Below are 18947 nucleotides of genomic sequence, written 5' to 3'. Positions count from 1 at the left end.
ATTGTTGACTTCGGCTTGACAAAGTTTCATTCCTCCGTCGGTTTTATTCTTATCCGCCGTTTTGGAGGGCGCTCACAGTTCAATTGAATCCAATTGACCAAGTGCGTGGCTCTTGTCAAGCAAATACATTTGCTTACGTATACTTAATTTACGAGGCGTATACGTAATGCAACGCCCACCAATGCACAATGCTCGGCTGGCTAGAGTGGAAGATTAGAGCCCGACGAGTCGGGGATTGCTAATTGAACCCATTTACTGTGCCGACTGGATTATATTTTATTGCTCTTTAGCCAGCTTACCGCTGACTTTGTCCGTCTCTTGGCAATTGCAGCAGTTGCGACGCAGTTGATGATGATCCAACTTTACCGCTTACCCGGCTTCTCGACCGATTGCATCACCGATCCGGATTCCGATTCGGATTCCGATCTGATAACATTACGTGTAAGTGCAGCTAAAAGCATTAGACGAGAATCCGGGCGTTTGGCCAAAGCGTGAGGGGAATTTCACACCCGTGAGTAAGCGCTTTGAAATACCTGCATTTTAGTCGATGAACTTACCTTTACCTATATATATTATTGTATGAAATTTGAATTATTTGATTTTAAACTGTAAGCCAATAAAAATGCCTTAAAGTAGGCCATCCTTGGAACTTCCCGACTTTGATAGACATTAGACTTTCCTAGTTTAACGTTTATTTGTATGCATATGAATTTCTTTCAAGACCCTCGCCTTTCGATGGCAAAACTCTTTGCCAACGGCACTATTTTTTCCAATTCCTATTCTATTTTAAGACTTTTTGCACTGCTGATGTCATTTGTTTTCTATGCATATTCTGCCTTTTGCCCAGTTCAGTTCTGTTGAGTTCCGTTCCGTTCAGTCCAGCTCGCTTTAGTTTTGCCCGATTTTCATCTTGAGGGCCTGGTGGCAATTGTTATTGTTGTCACTTTATTTATGAGGTGCAATTTTTATGGCCTGGCCCAAGGTGATCCCAACGTGGCCAAAAGTAAAGAGAGTCTGAGCAGCTACATTTCATTGTTGATTATTTTTATTTTTCGAGTGTGTGTGTGTGTGCTTCTTTTTTCACTTTTTCTTGCATGCGCTTGTGGCAAGAACTTTCTCTTCTAATTGAAAGCAGTTCGATGGCGGTCGAAGATAAGGGGAAGCGGTCTGCTAAGCACAGCATCCCATCCAGCTGGCCATCTTTTGATGAACCGGCTGCGGCGATGGATTGACGTGGATGTGGATGTGGAGCTGGTTGGATGCCTCACAACTGAAACTGAATGGCCCAACTTGGCTGGAGCGGATGAATGGCGATCGGCGATCGGAGATCGGCGCATAGTGAGACATTTCTTATGTTTCTGCTTTAATGGGAACTTATGCAGCCGCAAGGCATTTTATCTCTCTCGTTTCGATTTGAATACGGAATGAGGCGACGCCGCTCGATAAGCGCCAGCAAGTTGAAAATAAATAATAAATATTTAAATGTAGAAGCTGCGGCGGGGTGCCGGCTGCTGGCTAAAAAAAAACTGCTAGTGAATGAAAGCCAGCGGAGAACTGGTCGCTTGCCTGGAAGACTTTTTTTTCCATCTCAGCCTCGGTTTCTTACTCTTTTTCCCAACTTTTTTTTGGTGAAGCTGTGGCATGTCTCGGGCTTTGCGGCTCGGCGTCTGTGTTTCTTTGGCTTCTAATGGCAGCCGTGAGGTGAGAATCGATTTAGTTCGGTTTACGACGATCCCAGATACAAACGCGAAAAAGTTTCTTTTCGGTGTGTGCTGTGCGGTTACGAACAGTGTACAGCATCGAAAGGAGTCGCACCCCCAGGAAAAACAGGAGCTGACACACCCACCACAAAGCAGAAAAATCGTGAAAGTTCCCGGCTTATTGAGACAGAGGTGTTAATCACGGCAATTACGAACTACAAATTGCCCACCACCGCACTTGGGGTAAATCAATTTCCGTTTTTGCGCAAAAGATCATCCAACAAATTGATTATTATTAATGGCCGGACTGCCACAGTTGACTAAGTGAGCGTGTCTTCGAGTTTTAGTTATAGTTATAGTTATGTTGTATAGCCAAAACCAGCCAAGGCGTAAAATTTCTCTTAGCCAGTAACTTCCTGGCTGGTGTTACTATACGTGCAGGTTACTTTGGAGGTGTAGACCCTTGAACGAGGAAGAGAGAAAAGAGGCCTTATGCAAGACCATAGTCATGAATCTAATTGCATAATTGTTGGCAAACGAAACGAAACATTGAAAAATGCATGGCCTAAACTGGGTAGTTTTATGAAATCTGGGGATTGTATTAAAGCAAAAAATCAGACGCACAAGTTGTAAAAACTTTTACATTACTTTAAAAAGGAAATTTCTTTAATGCAAAATAAACTGTAATTGTACTCTACAAAAGCAAATTAGTTTTAAAAGTAATTTGTATTACATAAAATTTAAAGTGTTTTGTATCCAAATTAAATGGTCTCTAAGCCAAAAATAAATGTATAGTTGTATGGGTGCCATTGCGTTTTTGGTTTCAAGCTGTTAAGAGTTTAGAACAGATCCACTTGGATTTGCAAGTGCAAAGGCAGTGTATAAATTATAGGTAGTTGTTACCCGCTAAAAAATATTTATTACGTAGACCACTGCCACTCTTGATGCCTGTTATGCGGTCATTGAAGCATAAAAGTACTCCGCATTGCATCCAAATAAGTAAAGTAAAACAATTAAACAAGCCTGAACAAAAAAACAAAATACTAGGCAAAAAAAGAGAAAAAGAAAAGAGAAATAAAGTGATTAAATTGGAAATTGGAATTTTTTTGGTGTTGATTAGTTCTTATCGACAACTAGTGTCTAGGGAATTTATAAAATAATCATCCTATTCAAACACCATATTAAGGTACTCCAAATTCAAATAACAGCTAGCGGGAAACTCACTGGGCCAAAACAAAATGTAATAAATAAAACTGCAAAAAGTGCCAAGTTAAAACAACAAAAAAAGCTGGAAAAGAGAATAATATGGTTAGGCGATTATAAGTTGTAGTTGAAGTTAATTTTGTATAATTGTAATTAGCTGTGGGGAGCTTAGAAACGGCTGCAAAAAATAGTAGCAAGCTTTTCGCCTGCTTGTTTTTTTTTGCTGATACCTTTTTGCTGTTGCTGATGTAATCGCATCGATTAAATCACCTTAATCGCGAAAGAAGCAACAGCAGCAATTATGCATCGATGTTGGCGACCCAAAGCGACGTAACTTTATTGATAATTATGTTTAATTCGCGCCTCATCGAGTTCACGGAGTTCACATCGTAGCTTCGTAACACCTTTGGGGCAGATTCAGCGATTTGTGATTTATGAGTAATCAGTAGGTAGCCAATAAACTCATTGAGTCGTAAATGCTCTCTATCAAGTTAATAGTTTTGAATTTTGATTTTATGCAGGGACAATTTTAAAAATACAACATTTTTCGATACATTTTGGATTTTGTAATACAAATATAAAATAAAATATTATTAATTGATTTTTATTTAGAACTTAAAACACAACAGGTGCACTCGATTTATATTTAAAAAATCAATATTAAATTTTCCATGATTTTTATTCAGTTATCATAAAACTTTGATTTATTTGCTTGTTTATTACATTCAACATTGACTCATGATTACTTCCCCTGTTTAAGCCAAAACTCGAGTATTAAAGAAACATACACTCAGGAAAAAAAAAACTTTTTGCTTTTAGGAAATGTTCCCTAATTTTTCCTAAAATCAAGGAATTTGGTTGTCTGAATGTATATTGTTCTTTTGATTAATAAAGTCCTTTGAATGTAATCGCGTTATTGGAGTTCAATTTGTTAAAAAAAACCAATGATTTAGTGTCGCTAGGTCCACTGACAACATTCTGCCCTTCTGTGCATTCCTTTTGGCAACCTTTGCTTGCACTGAACCTGACAGCGAGTAAACCAGTCCAGAAGTCGCCGCTGGAATGTTGCAGCCATCACTTTTGGTGGCGGTGCTGCTTCAGCTGCTGCTCCTGCTGCTGATGCACTTGGACAGGACCAGTGGCATGGCTAGGCCCACCAAGGAGCTGCCCCGTCCGCTGATCCCGCTGCACCACTTGGAGGACGAGAAGGAGGAGGAGCTGCACCCGGAACTGGAGATTCCAATCCGGAGCACGCGAAATGGACGTTCGAGGAGACCCACCTTGATGGATGTGGCCCTGCAGCAGAGCGTGCGGGAGGGCTTGGATGCCATGGCCGAGCTATACGGCCGCATTCAGCCGGAGATGCTGCGCACTGGTGGGTACTCTCTATGCGGCACTCTGTTTCTGTGTCTGTCTGTTCCTTTAACCTTGAATCACATCCTCGAAAACCTTTGGAATACCGCGCAAAAGGCCAAACCCTGCAGGACAACCATCCGGCCGCGATGCTGAGCCGCTTCAATGCCCCCTCCACGGATTCCTCGGAACGGCGGGAGATGGCCGCCTATGCCACCATTGCCGCCGCCAAGGCCTTTCGCAAAAAGTAAGTTCCAGGGGGAGATTGGGTGCGGGTGAATCTATATATATGTACAAATACGTGGCTTGTGCGTATTGTGGCGGGCCATAAGTTCATCAGCCGCAAATATGTGGCTATGACATATGAAAAAAGTTATTGGCAAAAGCGATGCGCATGATTAAAAATCAAAGTGGATTCTCGAGGGTGGGCAAAAAAGGTGCCATCATTAAGGGTGACTCATTTAATACCCTACAAATGGAAGTCCTGAAATGGTTAATTATTACATTTTAAACAGGAAAAGTCAATAGCCCCAAAAGTGAACATCATTAAGGTTGACTTATTTAATACCATTCAAAGACAATGAAAGAGAAAAGAACACTAAAGCAATCAAAGTGATTATTTTTGATAAGCTGGCCTTTTAAAATTCCAGAAACTTGAAATTCGGATTTGTTTTTATCGACAAATAACGTCTAGGGAATTTCAAAAATAATCATCTTAATTTATATTTAAGTCATTGAGGTTGACACGCATAATGCCCTACAAATAATATTACTAAAATTGCATTTTTTAATATGTAATACTTTAAAAATAAATAATAGCTTTTTTTTTAAGTATTGTAGGCAAGGTAGTCAGATTTCCTAACTTTTTGTAGACAACAAAGCTTGTCTTTTATATTCTTCGCTTCGGAGACAATGTGTTAGGAGAAATTAATTGATTTCTAATTCCTGGAAAGTCACTCTCTGCTCAAATATTGATTAATATGAAGTGTGGGGAATTTCTGTGATTCATGGAAAAATGTTTCGATGACTTTGGCAACAAAACTAGCAGCCCTCGCCCCAATAAGCACCAACAATAAGTGGGCATGGTCACTCTCGAGTTTCTGCCCTCAGGCAATCTAACGCAAAAAAGTAACAGAAAAGACAAAGCTAAAAAAAGTAAGCAATATTATTGAGTTGAGGATGCCTCCCCCCGCCCCAAAGTGCCCCCGCCACCTCCCTCGTCAGCAATTACCGCCGGCAACTTTCTCGCTTGATTAACGAGTTCTACGGCATCCATGGTAGCAGTTTGAGCAGTTTCAGCAGTTTCAGCGGTGCTTTCAGAGCTAATGAGTTGAAGCTGGGATCGGAATGGCCTGGAAGTTGGCTCAAGTGGAAGTGGACCCCCTCCTCGTGCAAATATCGAATCGTAGCACAAAACGATGGGAGTCCAACTGCGATTGCTCATGACTAAGAGTCAACTTTCACTTTGACATTGAAATGCCGCATAATTGGCAGACAAGACCAAGACACCAACACAAACACCAATCCCAATCCCAATCCCAATCCCAATCCCAAATCCAATACCAGATCGGACCAAGTTACTTGCACAGAAAGAAAAGTAACATCATATGTGATTAATTTCATGATTTTATGTGTCAAATTGTTTGCCATCAAATTTGCATACAATTGATTCTAACACTTGCACTTAATTTATTTTCAATAAATATATTGAGCGAAAAATATGAAACAAATTTTTGGGAAAAGCTTTTGTAATAACACAAAATATTAAATTTTTTTTTGAAAACCAACAATTCTGATAATGATTTTGTGTAGTGGAAAAGAAATATAGTAATTTTTTACCCGTTATTTTACCATAGCTTGGCAACATACAGTAGACTCAAACATTATCCTTGAATTAACAACTATAATGATCAACACGTTGATAAAAATATATATACAAATCTATAAGGCAAAGCAAAACATTTATTACTTCTGAAATCAAACAATTTTGATGTTAGAAAAATTCAAAATGGACAAGATATGTAAAACTTATATTGACTTGTTAAATTACATCTTTATGGCGTAGCTACAAACATTTATATAGATTGTAAATCTCATATAAGTGTTTCTAAATCAAGAAAATCTATCTTTTCACAGCTTACCTACTTTTTGTTAATGATTGACAATCTCTAGAGACTAAAACCTAAACCTTTGTATATAAATCGATACGGTTTTTGTTTTCTGTGTGACGATAAGTCACGGTACCAATGCTGATTGGGATGGGGGAAGGTAAATAAAAGATAAAGCCCGGGTTAAACGACCTCTTAGGCCGGGCAACGGAAATGGCAGACGCCACCAACTTCGACTTCAACTCAAACTACATTTCCATCTCCGTTTTCATCGCTGATTGCGGCAGTATTTCCAGTTTTTCCGCTGGCAGAGTTTTCACTTTTCACAAACTGTGTTTGTGTGTGTGTGGAAATCCATGCGATTTTCCACACACAAAGAAAGGCGTCGAGCTCCGAGAACTTTCACCCGGGGCAGCCAAAAAGGCAATTTACTCAGGTGAATGCGACTTAGGTGCAATGAGCTCTGACCGCGTCGAATGCAGAAAGCTGCCCGAAATCGCATTTATGTAATTGCAATCAATGGGGCGACAAGTCCCCAAAAATCGGACAAAAAAAAAACAAAAAAAACACAAAAAAAAACACAAAAACAGACAATTGCCAGACAAAAGATGCTGATGATGATGGCTATTAATGGAAAATGCCTTGTGGTCCACTCGATGTCCACAATCAAATTACGAAATGAAATGGCCAACATGTTTGGTTTAATTAAATATCAACAAATACCGTCAGTCGGCTGGCTGATGATGATCGTTGCCGTTGCCGATGGGGCTCGTTAATGGTGCCAAAAGCAGCATTTAGCCAAAATTAGAAGCCAAAGAAAGCGACAGCGTTAGAAAAATAGCACATATATAACGCAATGGCGCTCTTTCGCACATTTGAGGAGATTCAGTTTCAATTTCAGATTCGGCATTCGCCATTTGATTACATCAAAAGCCAGGCAACAACAGCAGAAAAAAAAAAACAGGGAAAGGCAAAGCTTCAGCGGCTGCGGCTGCGACGGCGACTGAGGCATCGGCAGCGGCGGTACAACTGATACGCTGGCAAACAAAACAAAAAAAAAAAAAAAACAGAAACAGAAACAGAAACTGAAACACAAACATGAGGCGACTTTCGTTTTCTACCAGCCAATTCGGCCTCAAGCTCTCCAAGCCATACGAAAGTTTTGTGCATTGTGCTTTTATTTCTCTTGTTTTCAGAGGCCAATGAACTCCCGGCACTAGTAATACAAAAAAAATAGTAAACGTCAACGTTGCGGCTGCGCTTTTTCGGGGAGATTGCGTATACGCCGCGTGAACTCAAGGCAAAGGGCGCTTGCACCTTTAATGGGCTTTCCTTCGCATTAAAACAATGCTTAATATGAAAATTGTGCAGAGCGTTGACAAGCGAAGCGCACAAAGCCTGAGAAAATATGTATTTCCACTTTCACCTGTTGAACAAAAACGAACTGGAAAACTCGTAAACTGGAAAAACGTGCCGAAACTATTATACACTTGCGCATCCCCTTGGCGACCTCCATCGAAAATGACATTTAATCATAGCTCATTTTCTTAGACATTCATGTGTAGAAAAGTGAAAACTCCTAGAAGATTGATCGCAAGACCGCAGGAAATTATATGCCAAGCAGGAAGTTGAGTTGGCCCACACATGTGATCCGGCCAAGAGAAAGTAGAAATGCCAATCGAGATGGATTGTTTTTAGGCGCAGAAAAAGACATCTAGCTATTGCAATTAAAAACTGCACAGGGTTAATGGTTTTGAACTTATTGATTTACTTAATCTATGTGCATTCTTTTAAGGCATTTCAAATCAAGTATGTGCTTTTCTATGCCGTAATAAATAATTTTAATAACTATAGGTAACTCTGTTTAAATTGGTAAAGAATATAATTCTAATGCTTAAACAACTATTTCTTTAAAAACTGTTGAATTTTTTTTATAATAGAAGATATAAAATTAGTTGAAATATACGGTTTCACATACACACAAGCAAAAATATTTTATATTTATTTATCTAAAACTTTTCTTAGTGGCATACATTTGTAAGTTATTTAAAAACCCTATTTTCTTAAAGACTAACAATTAATGACTTCATTTTGGCTGCCATAAATTCAGTCATGCTTTTAAATTATTTAAAATTTTAAATTATTTAAAATTTTAAATTATTTAAAATTAAACTAAATAGGCATTTAAATTTTAGTAGAAAACTGCTTAAAGACTTTTTTTTAGCTGCCATAAATTTGGTCATGGCTTAAAATTATTTTAAACTTAAAGATTTATTTCCAGCTGCCCTAACAATTAGACAAACTTTTAAGTCAATTGCACTTTAGTATAAAATAACTCTGGATTTGGCCTATCCCTAACATAACATAGTAAGATTTCAATCGTATCAAAAATAATAAAAAAGTGAACCTATAGCCCCGACTTCAGCTTACTTATAAAACCAGTCATATTTCATGACCAAGTCATTATACCCATCTCCATGCAAACGAAATGAAAATTGACAAAAAAAGAGTTGCTAATAAACGCGGCAAATGGAAAGCAAAAGCGGGTAAATTAAAGCCAGCGGCTGCTCACCGATTTCTTATGCGTTTTCCCGCCTCGAGCTTAATTCGCTGGTGGTGGATCCCACTTGGAGTCACCACGAACTCGTTTCCACCGAATCCGAACTCGAATCCGACTCCGCAGTCGAGCGTTTTATAAATAGAAGCCGGCGGCTCGAGCAGTCGGCACTCGATCACGAAATTTGAGCACAGCCATGTCGCGTGGTGGCTCCAATTCACCAGTGGCAGGATGATGATGGTCCTGGGAGGCACCGTCCTGGCACCATCATCCCACGATCATCGCCTCCATCTCTTTACTCGCCAGCTTCCAGCACATCGATGAGCTGGCCCGCCAGTCGCACTCGCAGCGGATCTCACTGCGGAGGACCGCCCTGGAAGGACTGTGTCCGCCGCGGGACCCGCCGCCCTGCATGCCCGCCTCGGAGCGGTACCGCACCCACGACGGCACGTGCAACAACAAACGCCGGCCCAGATGGGGCGCCGCCCAGATGCCCTTCAACCGCTTCCTGCCGCCGGAGTACGGCGATGGCGTGGACACCGTCCGCAGTTCCGCCGATGGCAGCACCCTCTCCTCGTCCCGCTTCGTCAGCCTGCTGGTCCATGGGGCACGGGAGGGGGAGGCGCCGCTCACCCTCATGATCGCCCAGTGGGGGCAGATGCTCGACCACGACCTCACCTCCACGGCTCAGCCCCGGTAAGTTTTTATTAACTATCCATCTATCTATCAACAAAGTCAACCCAAAAACTCAAAATTTAGGACAAGTTCCTTAATTATAGGATTTAATGACCTACTGTACCTACTAAGATAAGGCAAGTTAAGTTAATATTATAGTTTTTTTAAGAACGGTTTCAAACAGTACCATAGCCAAAATGAACAAATGATCAAAGAAAGTCATTATGATAAAATCAAATAAATATTCTAGAGATATTATTTGATAATTTAACAGATGTGTTATTGTAAAAACGGTGTTCTAAAAATAAATCTATACACTTTGCTCCATGAAAGGTTCGATACAGAAACAAGGGAAGTCATAAAGTATACCAAATGTTCTTCAGATATTATGTCTTAATTTGTCCACCATTTTTACCACTAATTGAAAACTTTAAGCTGATACCAATGTTATATTCCCTTAGCTCCATCAATGGTTCCATACCCAGTTGCTGCGGCGGCAAGGACTTCCATCCCGCCTGCTTTCCCATCAAAGTGCCCCTGGACGATCCTTGGCTGGCGCCGCTCAAGGTGCGCTGTTTGGAATTCCTCCGATCGGCTCCGGCCCAGAGACGCGACTGTGTGCTGTCCTGGCGGGAACAGACCAACCAGGTGACCTCGTTCATCGACGCCTCGCCCATTTACTCGAACAGCGCCAAGTCCTCGGACAATGCCAGGGTGTTCCGGCACGGGCTGCTCATCTACGGGCGTGGGGATCCCGCCGAGGACGTGTGCCAGCGGGGTGCCATTGCGACCAAGTGCATCCGGTCGGGAGATGGGAGAAGCGGAGAGCAGCCGGGACTGCTGGCCATGCACCACGTTTGGGTGGGCGAACACAACCGGATTGCGCTGGAGTTGAGTGAGCTGAATCCCCATTGGAGCGATGAGAAGGTCTACCAGGAGACGCGACGCATTGTGGGCGCCATGTTCCAGCACATCACCTTCCGCGAGTTCCTGCCCGTCATCCTGGGCCGCGAGGTGGCCAAGCTCTTCGACCTGGAACTGGTGCCCTCCGGCTACTACGAGCGGTACAGTTCCAAGGTGAATCCCACGGTGGCCAACGCCTTCGCAGCGGCCGCCTTCCGTTTTGGCCACTCGCTGGTCCAGAATTCCTACACGAGATGCGACCGTCATCACAATGTGATCAACAATAGTGAGTTGGGCTTCTGACTATCCTGAAATCATAGTTGTGACTAAAATCATTAGTAATACTTTTAATTATCACAAAACAAAAATAAGAAATTTTCATAAGCATTAAAACAGTGATATCGTTTATGGGCATCGAAGTAGGTTTTTTTTAATTTTTTTATAATTAAATAACTAAAATACTAAATTAATTAGCATTACTTTTTTGTTTCGCAAAATGCTTTTACCATTACTTTTGAGTTGATTCTAATGAATTGAGAAATTAAATTTAATAATTTAATAAATTAAAATTTTGGGGAATCGAATTTAAAATTTTTTAGTAGCATTACCTCTTGACATCTACTGCAAAGTTTCCTTTTTGACAATTCTTTTTTTTTTTCATTGTTTTTTTTAGTAGCAATATTTTCTCAGTAGCTTTACTTTTTTATTAGCATTACTTTTAATGAGGCTGTGATCTTTTAGTAATTCTATATATCTCCCTATAGATGTCAGCCTGCATGAGGAGTTCCAGCGCGGAGACATTGGCTCGGCGGGCTCACTGCATCGGCTTTTACGGGGATTGGCTTCACAGAGGGCCCTCAAGAGGGATGAGTTCATCACGCCCGAGCTGACCAACCACCTGTTCCAGACTCCCGGCTTTCCCTTTGGCCTCGACCTGGCCGCCATCAACATCCAGCGGGGCAGGGATCATGGCATCGCTCCGTACAGTGCCTGGCGAGTGCCCTGTGGCCTGAGTCCCATCCTCAGCTGGGACGACTTTGGTAAGTTCAGCTCTTTAAATTCACAAATGAATTAGGTATCACTTGTAAGACATCAACTTTCTTAATATAATACGATCGTTAACATTTCTCGAGCGGAAATCCTTCAATTATTATTTGCTGCATAGTTTTAAAGCACGATTTGGTGAAGAAAGAAAGTTGCTTGTACTTTTGTTTAAACAAAACTAAGTTATATAATCAAAACTTTGCCTTAATTGTGTTTCATTCTTGTGGGGTACTCATTTAAAATTAGCCTATAATGTATATAGATAATCCTTTGATTAGCATTAAAGATCGAGTGTTCTGCTACAATTTCTCCAGAACCAATTTAGTTTGAGACTTCTAAAGCTCAAAAGAAAAAAAAACAGTTTTTCGGTTGGTGTACAGCTTGTTTTGTTTTTCACTGCTTAAATACGTAGAACCATTTGGACTAAATTTAAAAATTAATTAGTTTTATTTTCTGAAGTGTAAAAATCTTTTTCTTAATATTGCTTAAAACAAGAAACGAGTTTCTGAATTAGTTTTAAGAATTGGAAAGAAAGTTGTTGAATTAACAAGAAACCGAGATTCCTTAAAGTTAAACTATTATATTAAAACTGTTTAAATTAATTGAAATAGTTCTAAGAATTGGAAAGAATGTTGAAGAATTAGCAAGAAACCCAGATTCTTAAACTGTGAAAATATTAAACTTAAACTGTTTAAATTTGATGCACGATAACGTTGAAAAATTGGTACAATCTTTTTTTAAACACAAGTTATTTAGTAAGTTTTCTAATGTCAGGTATTTTTGGGTTTACCTCGCTTACCCCTTTTTTTCCCTTCCAGCCAACGTGGTGGGTCCGGAGTCGGCGAAACGCATTGGCCACGCCTACCGCAGCGTGCACGACATCGATCTCTTTGTGGGCGGCATCGCGGAACGTCCCGTGGTGGGTGGTCTGGTGGGACCCACCTTCGCCTGCATCATCGCCCAGCAGTTTAGCAATGCCCGGCGGGGCGATCGCTTCTGGTACGAGAACGGCGGCTTCGAGAGCTCCTTCACCCCGGCCCAACTGCACTCCCTGCGCCGCGTGTCCTTGGCCCAAGTCCTGTGCCGCACGGTGGGCGGTGGCACCCTCCAGCCGCACATCTTCATCCCAGCCGAGTTCGAGGACAACGAGCGGCAGACCTGCGGAGTGGGCAGCCTGGCGCCCATCGATCTGAGTCCCTGGCTGGAGCAGGATCCCTTCCACAGTCCACAGATGCCCGACCAGGTGTTCAGCATTGGGCAGCCAGAGTTGGGCTCGTTGCAGGGCGTCAAGGAGGACAAGGCGGGCTTCTCGAACCGTGTGAAACCCAACAGACCGCAGGTGGAGCTCAGTGCCAACTCGGGCAGTGGTTTCCATCGGCCCACCAGTGCCAACTCGACCAAAGTTAGTGACAAACTTGACCTGAGACGGAAGACAGTGACGAACAGTAACAGTAACAACCGACCGAACACTGCCACTCGCAAGCCAGTTACTGGTGTCAGCAACAAACTGGACAAGTCGCCAAAGATCACCATTAACATTAAAAGCGTTAATGTGAGAAGGAAAGAGGGTTCGGGTCCCAAGAGAAGGGTCGTGATCAACAATGTGCCCGTAGAGCTAAGGAGTTCGGGGGGTAATGAGACGGAAGCAGGAACTTTTACAGAGGACGAGAACGAATTTGACCAGGACGAAGAAGTGGACACTGAGGACGTGGTAGAAGTAAGAGCCAACAGAGATGACCCTTCTAAACGAACCCATACTGAAACTGACTTAGGGACAACTACAAAACAGAAGAACGATACTACTGAACTTTCGACAGAAGCATTCAAATCTGACCAACCTAAAGCCAGAAAGCTGGAGAATCTGGACCCTCGACTTTTGCACCTGCAAAGAAATCGAACTAGTACCCCAAAAGACTCTCCAACTAGCTCCACTGTGGGTTTGGAACGCTCCACGCGACAGACAAAGGCACCGCCCACGAAAAGGGGCGTGGAACTTAGACAGTACCAGCACAGTAGACCGCTCTACGAGAGACCCCAAAAGGTGGTGGTCAACGGGCCCAATGCAGACCAGTACGAGATTGAGATAAACATAAGACAGACGAACAAGCAGCCTGGACTGCGACCCACTACAGTCGACTACTATGACTCGAACTATGCACCACACTACGTGGACTATGCCAGCACTACGCCGATTCCACTGGCCACGCCCAGCTATGGCTATCAGCAAAGTCTCGCCGAGATTGGCACTCAGGGACAGAGGACCAAGCCACCGACCATAATCTACCTGAACGACAACGATGACAGACGGACTACGACCACCCGAGCACCCAACATCTTCCAGAACTTTCTCACCTTTGCCACGAACAGCTTCAACCCACTGGGCAACCGACGACCCATGCCCACCACTCCGTCTCCAATCTCGCAGAGCCACAAGGAGCAGCGGCCCCAGTTCGATAACACTGTGGTCCACAGTCCAATTAGTAACTCACACATACTAACAGGAGGCAGTGCGTCCTATTCCCCGCGACCGCCTTCGGTGCATTCCTATCCGGTGGCCACTCAATCCCAGACTGGCGCTAATCCCGCCTCCGGATTTCTGCACGCCTCCAGCAGTGCGGTGAGCACGGGCCACTTTGGCAGCATCTCCGGAGTGGCCACTGCCAATGGGGCAGACAGCACATTCAGCTTCAATATACGGCCGCGTCCGAGTCAGGACTGGAGTCCCAGACCTCCCGCTCCCTCGAATCAGGGATCTTACAGACCAGACCACACATACCAGCCGGCACAGAGCGAACTGTACTACGACAGGGAACTTATTAGCGACCGAAATCCCAGCCCATTCTCCGGATCCAGTTCCGTACTCAGACCACAAAAACAGACCTTTTACGGACGGACACCGGAACTCAAGGAAGCGGACGGCAACCAGACAGAGCACAAACTTTACCTACTGGACGACTACGACTATGTGAGCAGGACCTTGACCAACTTGACCACGGACGAAAGTCATCTGAACGATGAAGATGTAGATTACGTATACGACGAGGAGTTACCTACCAACCAATTGGACGAGACAGAGAACCGCAAGGAGTTAACCACCAAAGACTTTGACAAGGACGGCTACATGAGACCGCAACTGATGCGAGACTCTACGGAAAACTCGACTGGTACCTCAAACCTGACCGCCCTAGACGACAACTACGTAATGCCCATGCTGGAGAACAAAACGCGGACGAACTACGTGACCGAGGTGCCCAAGCCCATGCTGTCCACCTCCAGCCGGAGTGTGACGAACAGCAAGGTGACCGTCTTCCCGGACAGCCTGGGCAAACAGTTGGGCGGCAACGACATACTGGCGGACGAGGCGGACGAGACGGACGACTATGTGGATGGTTTGAAGGCCCAGAGGCTGAAGCAACTGGCCAGTGTGGCTTTCGCACCCATCACCGTACTGACCAAGCCGGACAGACCCGACAACTGGGTGATCTACAACAAGGCCAGCGAGGAGCCGCCATTGCCACAACCACCGGCTATCAACATGGATGTGGCCCCCACCGGTGAGGTGCCCACGCCCATTCGGAACTTCAACAACGCCTGGCTGAAGCAGGATCTAAAGGGCCAGCCGGAAAAGGTTTCCAAAGCCACTGGCAAGGAGGAGCAGGAAACCAAAAAGGAGGCTTCCAGGGAGGAGACCACTGTGGCAACAGCGGACAGTAACTAGAAATGCCAAATTAGCCCTAGATTACACATTTATTTATTTATACTTTCAAAGCACGAATTAAAACCAAGCTATCATTCATTATTCCCATATTTTTTCTAGGCTTAAACAGGGAAACTAATGGTGGATAATCTTTGGAAGACGATTGAAAATCTTAGAGTTTTAACATTACTGCAGACCGAAGCCCTAGATTACTTTTTTATTTATTTATACTTTTGAAGCACGAATTAATACCAAGATATAATTCACTTTAAACCCAAACCTTTTTTTAAGCTGCAGTGAGGAAACTAAAGATAATCTTAGGAAGACATAACAATTGGAAATCTGATTATTCAATTAAAAACAAAAAAAAAACTAAATATCTAAAGGAATATACCTTTGACCATGCCATCTATAAGGTTAGATCATTTTTAAGACAGCATTGTATATCTGACACAGATTTCATATTTCACATTGCCAAAAATGTAACAATTCTTGGTTTGTACTTTATTACAATGCAGACTAAAACTAGGTTATCCACTCAGAGAACACACACATACGAATGCTTAACTAATTAAGTGCCTTTCGACCCTGTTTCGATATTAATTTCTAATTCGGCATGTCCAGTTTGTGGTATTTTTTTGTTTGGCGCAAACATTGCTGTGCTAAGTAGTGTAAAAGTAATTGGGCTACCAATGTAATCAACAGTATTATCAACATCATCATCATCATCATCAATTACGTACAAGTACAAGTATAGTTATCTGTATAATAAATTATGCTTGTCACCGAACGGCCTCTATGCGTGTTTAGGTATAAAACGACTAAGTATAACAAAAATAATGTACACTTTAAGCTACAACACTTTGGGGTATTTGCATATTGAATTGTGTTACTCGAACATCCTAGGCGCAAGCATATTGAAACGCTCTACTAAAAGTACATCCTCTGTGACTTCATAATTCGCTATCGTTGGTAGTAATTCAACTAATTAACCTGTGCTCCTTCCTCTCGCATCCGTTATTTGTTATTTACAATCGTGGGCGATCTCCTCGGCTTCTGGTGGTTGGTTCTCAGTACGTCGCGTAAATGCAGTTTTGAGTTGGTTTCAGTTTGGCTGGGGATGATTGTGCGCTCTGCTTCACCAGCGGATCTGGTGCTTGTACTGCTCGTCCACCGCAATGCGCTTGATGGTCTCGTAACCTAGGATAATGCTGAATGAGAAGGCTGCCGACTGCACCAGGCGGGCGGACAGGCCCTTGAAGAAGCAGTTCAGCTTCTCCTCTTGCCAGAGTTCCCGGAAGGCGACGCTCATCGAGTCCAGACGATGGACCTGCGGGGCAAGACAACGTTTTGTAGATAACGCATGAGTGACGAACATTTTAAGTGGCTAAGATACGAGCTCGTCGAACACAGTCTTCGTATCAAGTATGATTAAAAATTGCAATAAAGAATTGTTTTTACAATCGTGAGAACTAGACAGCAATTTGATTTTTTTCAAGTTTAAAATCTATTGTTCGATTTAATGGAAATATGTATTCTAACTTTAATGTAAATAAAAGTGTGAAGATATATGCATTTTATATTTATGTATTCAAAGAAAACATCAAAGGAACGTCTATTTTTAATAGCTAAGTGCTATTCTTAATAGCTATTAAAGTCTTTTAGCATTTTAATTAATTTTTAAACAAAGCATCAGAACATTTGCTGTTCACCAAGCAAATTTTTACTAAAAAACAAACCGAAGTTAATTATTTTTAATAACAATTAAATTAAATTATTATTAATTTATTCTTAGGAAATCAAATATCAATTTCAACTTTTCTTTGTTAGTTAAAATTTTATAATAATTAAAAGTGCAAAATATGTATTCATTTTAAATTGAAGTTATTCAACTTTCTTTACTAATACAATTTCTTCTAACATTTACTTTTGAAACCAATTAAGTTCTGAAGTATTTTTTATTGAACTCAAAAGTAATTGAGTTGCCAAAAACTCACCTGCAGACGTGCTCGCACTATATCTAATGGATTGGTTAGTATTGTCGTTGTGAAGCCGCCCAGACTGCCGGCCACGCACTGGATAAACAGATGGGAGACCCAGACGGGGCAGATGCGGAACAGTTCGTCTGCGTAAACGGAGAGTCCAAATTTAAATTTGTATAATCTTATCTGCTTATTATAATAGTTAGCTAAGAGGAAAACTCACCCTGATAGAGGTGATAGAAGGCCCACCACATGGCCGAGTTGGGTACGTAAGCCATTAGGCTGGCGGTGTAGCCGCGATAGAAGCCCCGGAAGCCATCGCGTCGCATGATCTCCCTGCCGATATCCATGGAGATGTGCAGGCGACTGCGCCCGGGCCACGACTTGATGCCCAGCGGATTGATGTCGCCCTTGGAGCCTGCGTGGGCAGCCATGCCCAGCACCATGGCATGCTGGGATATCACGTCGAAAGGAACTATGATGGTCTGGCCCACCAGCGAGGCACAGCCGCCACCGGCCAGAGCCTTCATCCGATGTCCGGCGCCCAGATCGTTGAGCACGTGGCGCACTCCCTCGTAGGTGCTGATGTAGAACACACCGGACACTATCTGCACCGAGGAAATCCAGAAGCCGCGATACAGTCCCGGCACACCCTCGGACTTGTAGATCTTCATGGCACAGTCCACCATGCCCTTGTATACATCGCTCTTGTGCTGCACCTGCAGCTGCGTCTTGATCACCGTCAGCGGGAACAGGCAGCAGCGCACCGAGAAGGAGCTGAGCATGGAGAGCGGAAAGAACTTGGTCTTGTTCATCATGTTCCATTCGATGGTGCGGATGTAGGGGGCATCGGGAGCTGCTCCTGCTCCTCCTCCTCCTGCGAGGCTACCACTGCTCTCCGCCATTACTGCTACCTGTCAGAGGTGCTGATCCTGCTAATCCTCCAGCTCCTGGAGTGGTTCGTTCGCATGCGTGGAGTGTTTGGCGGGGCTTCCTTCACAGCCTGGAGTGCTGCGTCTGCTTTCTCTGGAGGCATTCGACCTGCATGATCTCTAGATGGGTTGTTCCTTTGTGTTCCCTTCCTTTTGTTATGTATATATACATCTGGGGAATACAAAACAATATATGTATATGTACATATTATATATAGAGTATATTTGTGGGAAATACAAAACAACATGAGTACATTGACGCAACTCAAAGGCGTACGCACGAAAATCATTCCCAAGGTCGTGAGACAGATACGGATTTGGATTTCGATTTGAATGGGCCGCCGAGTGGTGACCTTTGCTCCTCCTCCGCCAAGGCCAAGGAAATCCGGCGGGGAGCACTCCGCCTATCTAATCTATATATATCGCGGCGCCTCTGCCGATTTGGAGTTGTTGTTATATAATGCGCAGACACCTGACTGAGTGGTCAAAACCCCGCATCGCCTCTCCCTGCACGAAGCCCTCATAAAAAGCACACGGACGTAAACAAACTTTGCCAGCGGAGTCTGGGCGGGATTCCTTGGGCTTTAATCCCTTGCTGGCTACGGAGTTTGTATCCCCGGACGTTTATTGATCACTCACCTACGCCAGTTTGCTTGTTTGGATATTTGCTTTGTACATATCACATAATAAATCTGATGAGAATGAAAAATTGCTATAAGAGAGTTTTTCGGGTGTGTGCAGTGTGGCCAGAGACGGCAAGAAAATGTATCTCAAAAAGAGGTGCAGAACCTTG

General features: G+C 43.1%; 2 protein-coding genes across 3 annotated transcripts; one reads left to right on the top strand and one right to left on the bottom strand.

Annotated features, from left to right (window-relative positions):
- Positions 1–3906: 3906 nt before the first annotated feature.
- On the top strand, positions 3907–15342 carry LOC128252823 (uncharacterized). Its single transcript, XM_052980918.1, has 6 exons — positions 3907–4278; positions 4374–4503; positions 9228–9617; positions 10058–10785; positions 11264–11539; positions 12362–15342. The coding sequence occupies exons 1-6, from the start codon at positions 3966–3968 to the stop codon at positions 15259–15261; spliced, it is 4737 nt and encodes a 1578-aa protein (XP_052836878.1). The 5' UTR covers positions 3907–3965; the 3' UTR covers positions 15262–15342.
- A 355-nt stretch (positions 15343–15697) lies between these two features.
- On the bottom strand, positions 15698–18926 carry LOC128252814 (solute carrier family 25 member 44). 2 transcript variants are annotated; one of them, XM_052980907.1, is made up of 4 exons: positions 18794–18926; positions 17446–18326; positions 17238–17365; positions 15698–16570 (listed from the first exon to the last, which is right to left on the bottom strand). In XM_052980907.1, the coding sequence occupies exons 2-4, from the start codon at positions 18125–18127 to the stop codon at positions 16379–16381; spliced, it is 1002 nt and encodes a 333-aa protein (XP_052836867.1). In that variant the 5' UTR covers positions 18128–18326; positions 18794–18926; the 3' UTR covers positions 15698–16378. The 2 variants fall into 2 exon arrangements, with proteins under 2 accessions (XP_052836867.1, XP_052836868.1); XM_052980908.1 differs by lacking the exon at positions 18794–18926 and adding an exon at positions 18436–18582.
- Positions 18927–18947: the final 21 nt, after the last annotated feature.

Source organism: Drosophila gunungcola, chromosome 3R (assembly GCF_025200985.1).
Source record: "Drosophila gunungcola strain Sukarami chromosome 3R, Dgunungcola_SK_2, whole genome shotgun sequence".
Lineage (NCBI taxonomy): Eukaryota > Metazoa > Arthropoda > Insecta > Diptera > Drosophilidae > Drosophila > Drosophila gunungcola.
This window is presented reverse-complemented; position numbering and strand designations above follow the sequence as displayed.

Bases quoted from the DNA above. Each gene is read 5' to 3' on its own strand.
- LOC128252823 (XM_052980918.1), top strand. From the start codon at position 3,966: ATGTTGCAGCCATCACTTTTGGTGGCGGTGCTGCTTCAGCTGCTGCTC. The intron at 9,618-10,057 runs GTAAGTTTTTAT...ATATTCCCTTAG, and splicing joins ACCTCCACGGCTCAGCCCCG to CTCCATCAATGGTTCCATAC. The intron at 10,786-11,263 runs GTGAGTTGGGCT...ATCTCCCTATAG, and splicing joins TCACAATGTGATCAACAATA to ATGTCAGCCTGCATGAGGAG.
- LOC128252814 (XM_052980907.1), bottom strand. From the start codon at position 18,127: ATGGCGGAGAGCAGTGGTAGCCTCGCAGGAGGAGGAGGAGCAGGAGCA. The intron at 17,366-17,445 runs GTGAGTTTTCCT...CCGTTTACGCAG, and splicing joins CTTCTATCACCTCTATCAGG to ACGAACTGTTCCGCATCTGC. The intron at 16,571-17,237 runs GTGAGTTTTTGG...CTTGCCCCGCAG, and splicing joins TAGTGCGAGCACGTCTGCAG to GTCCATCGTCTGGACTCGAT.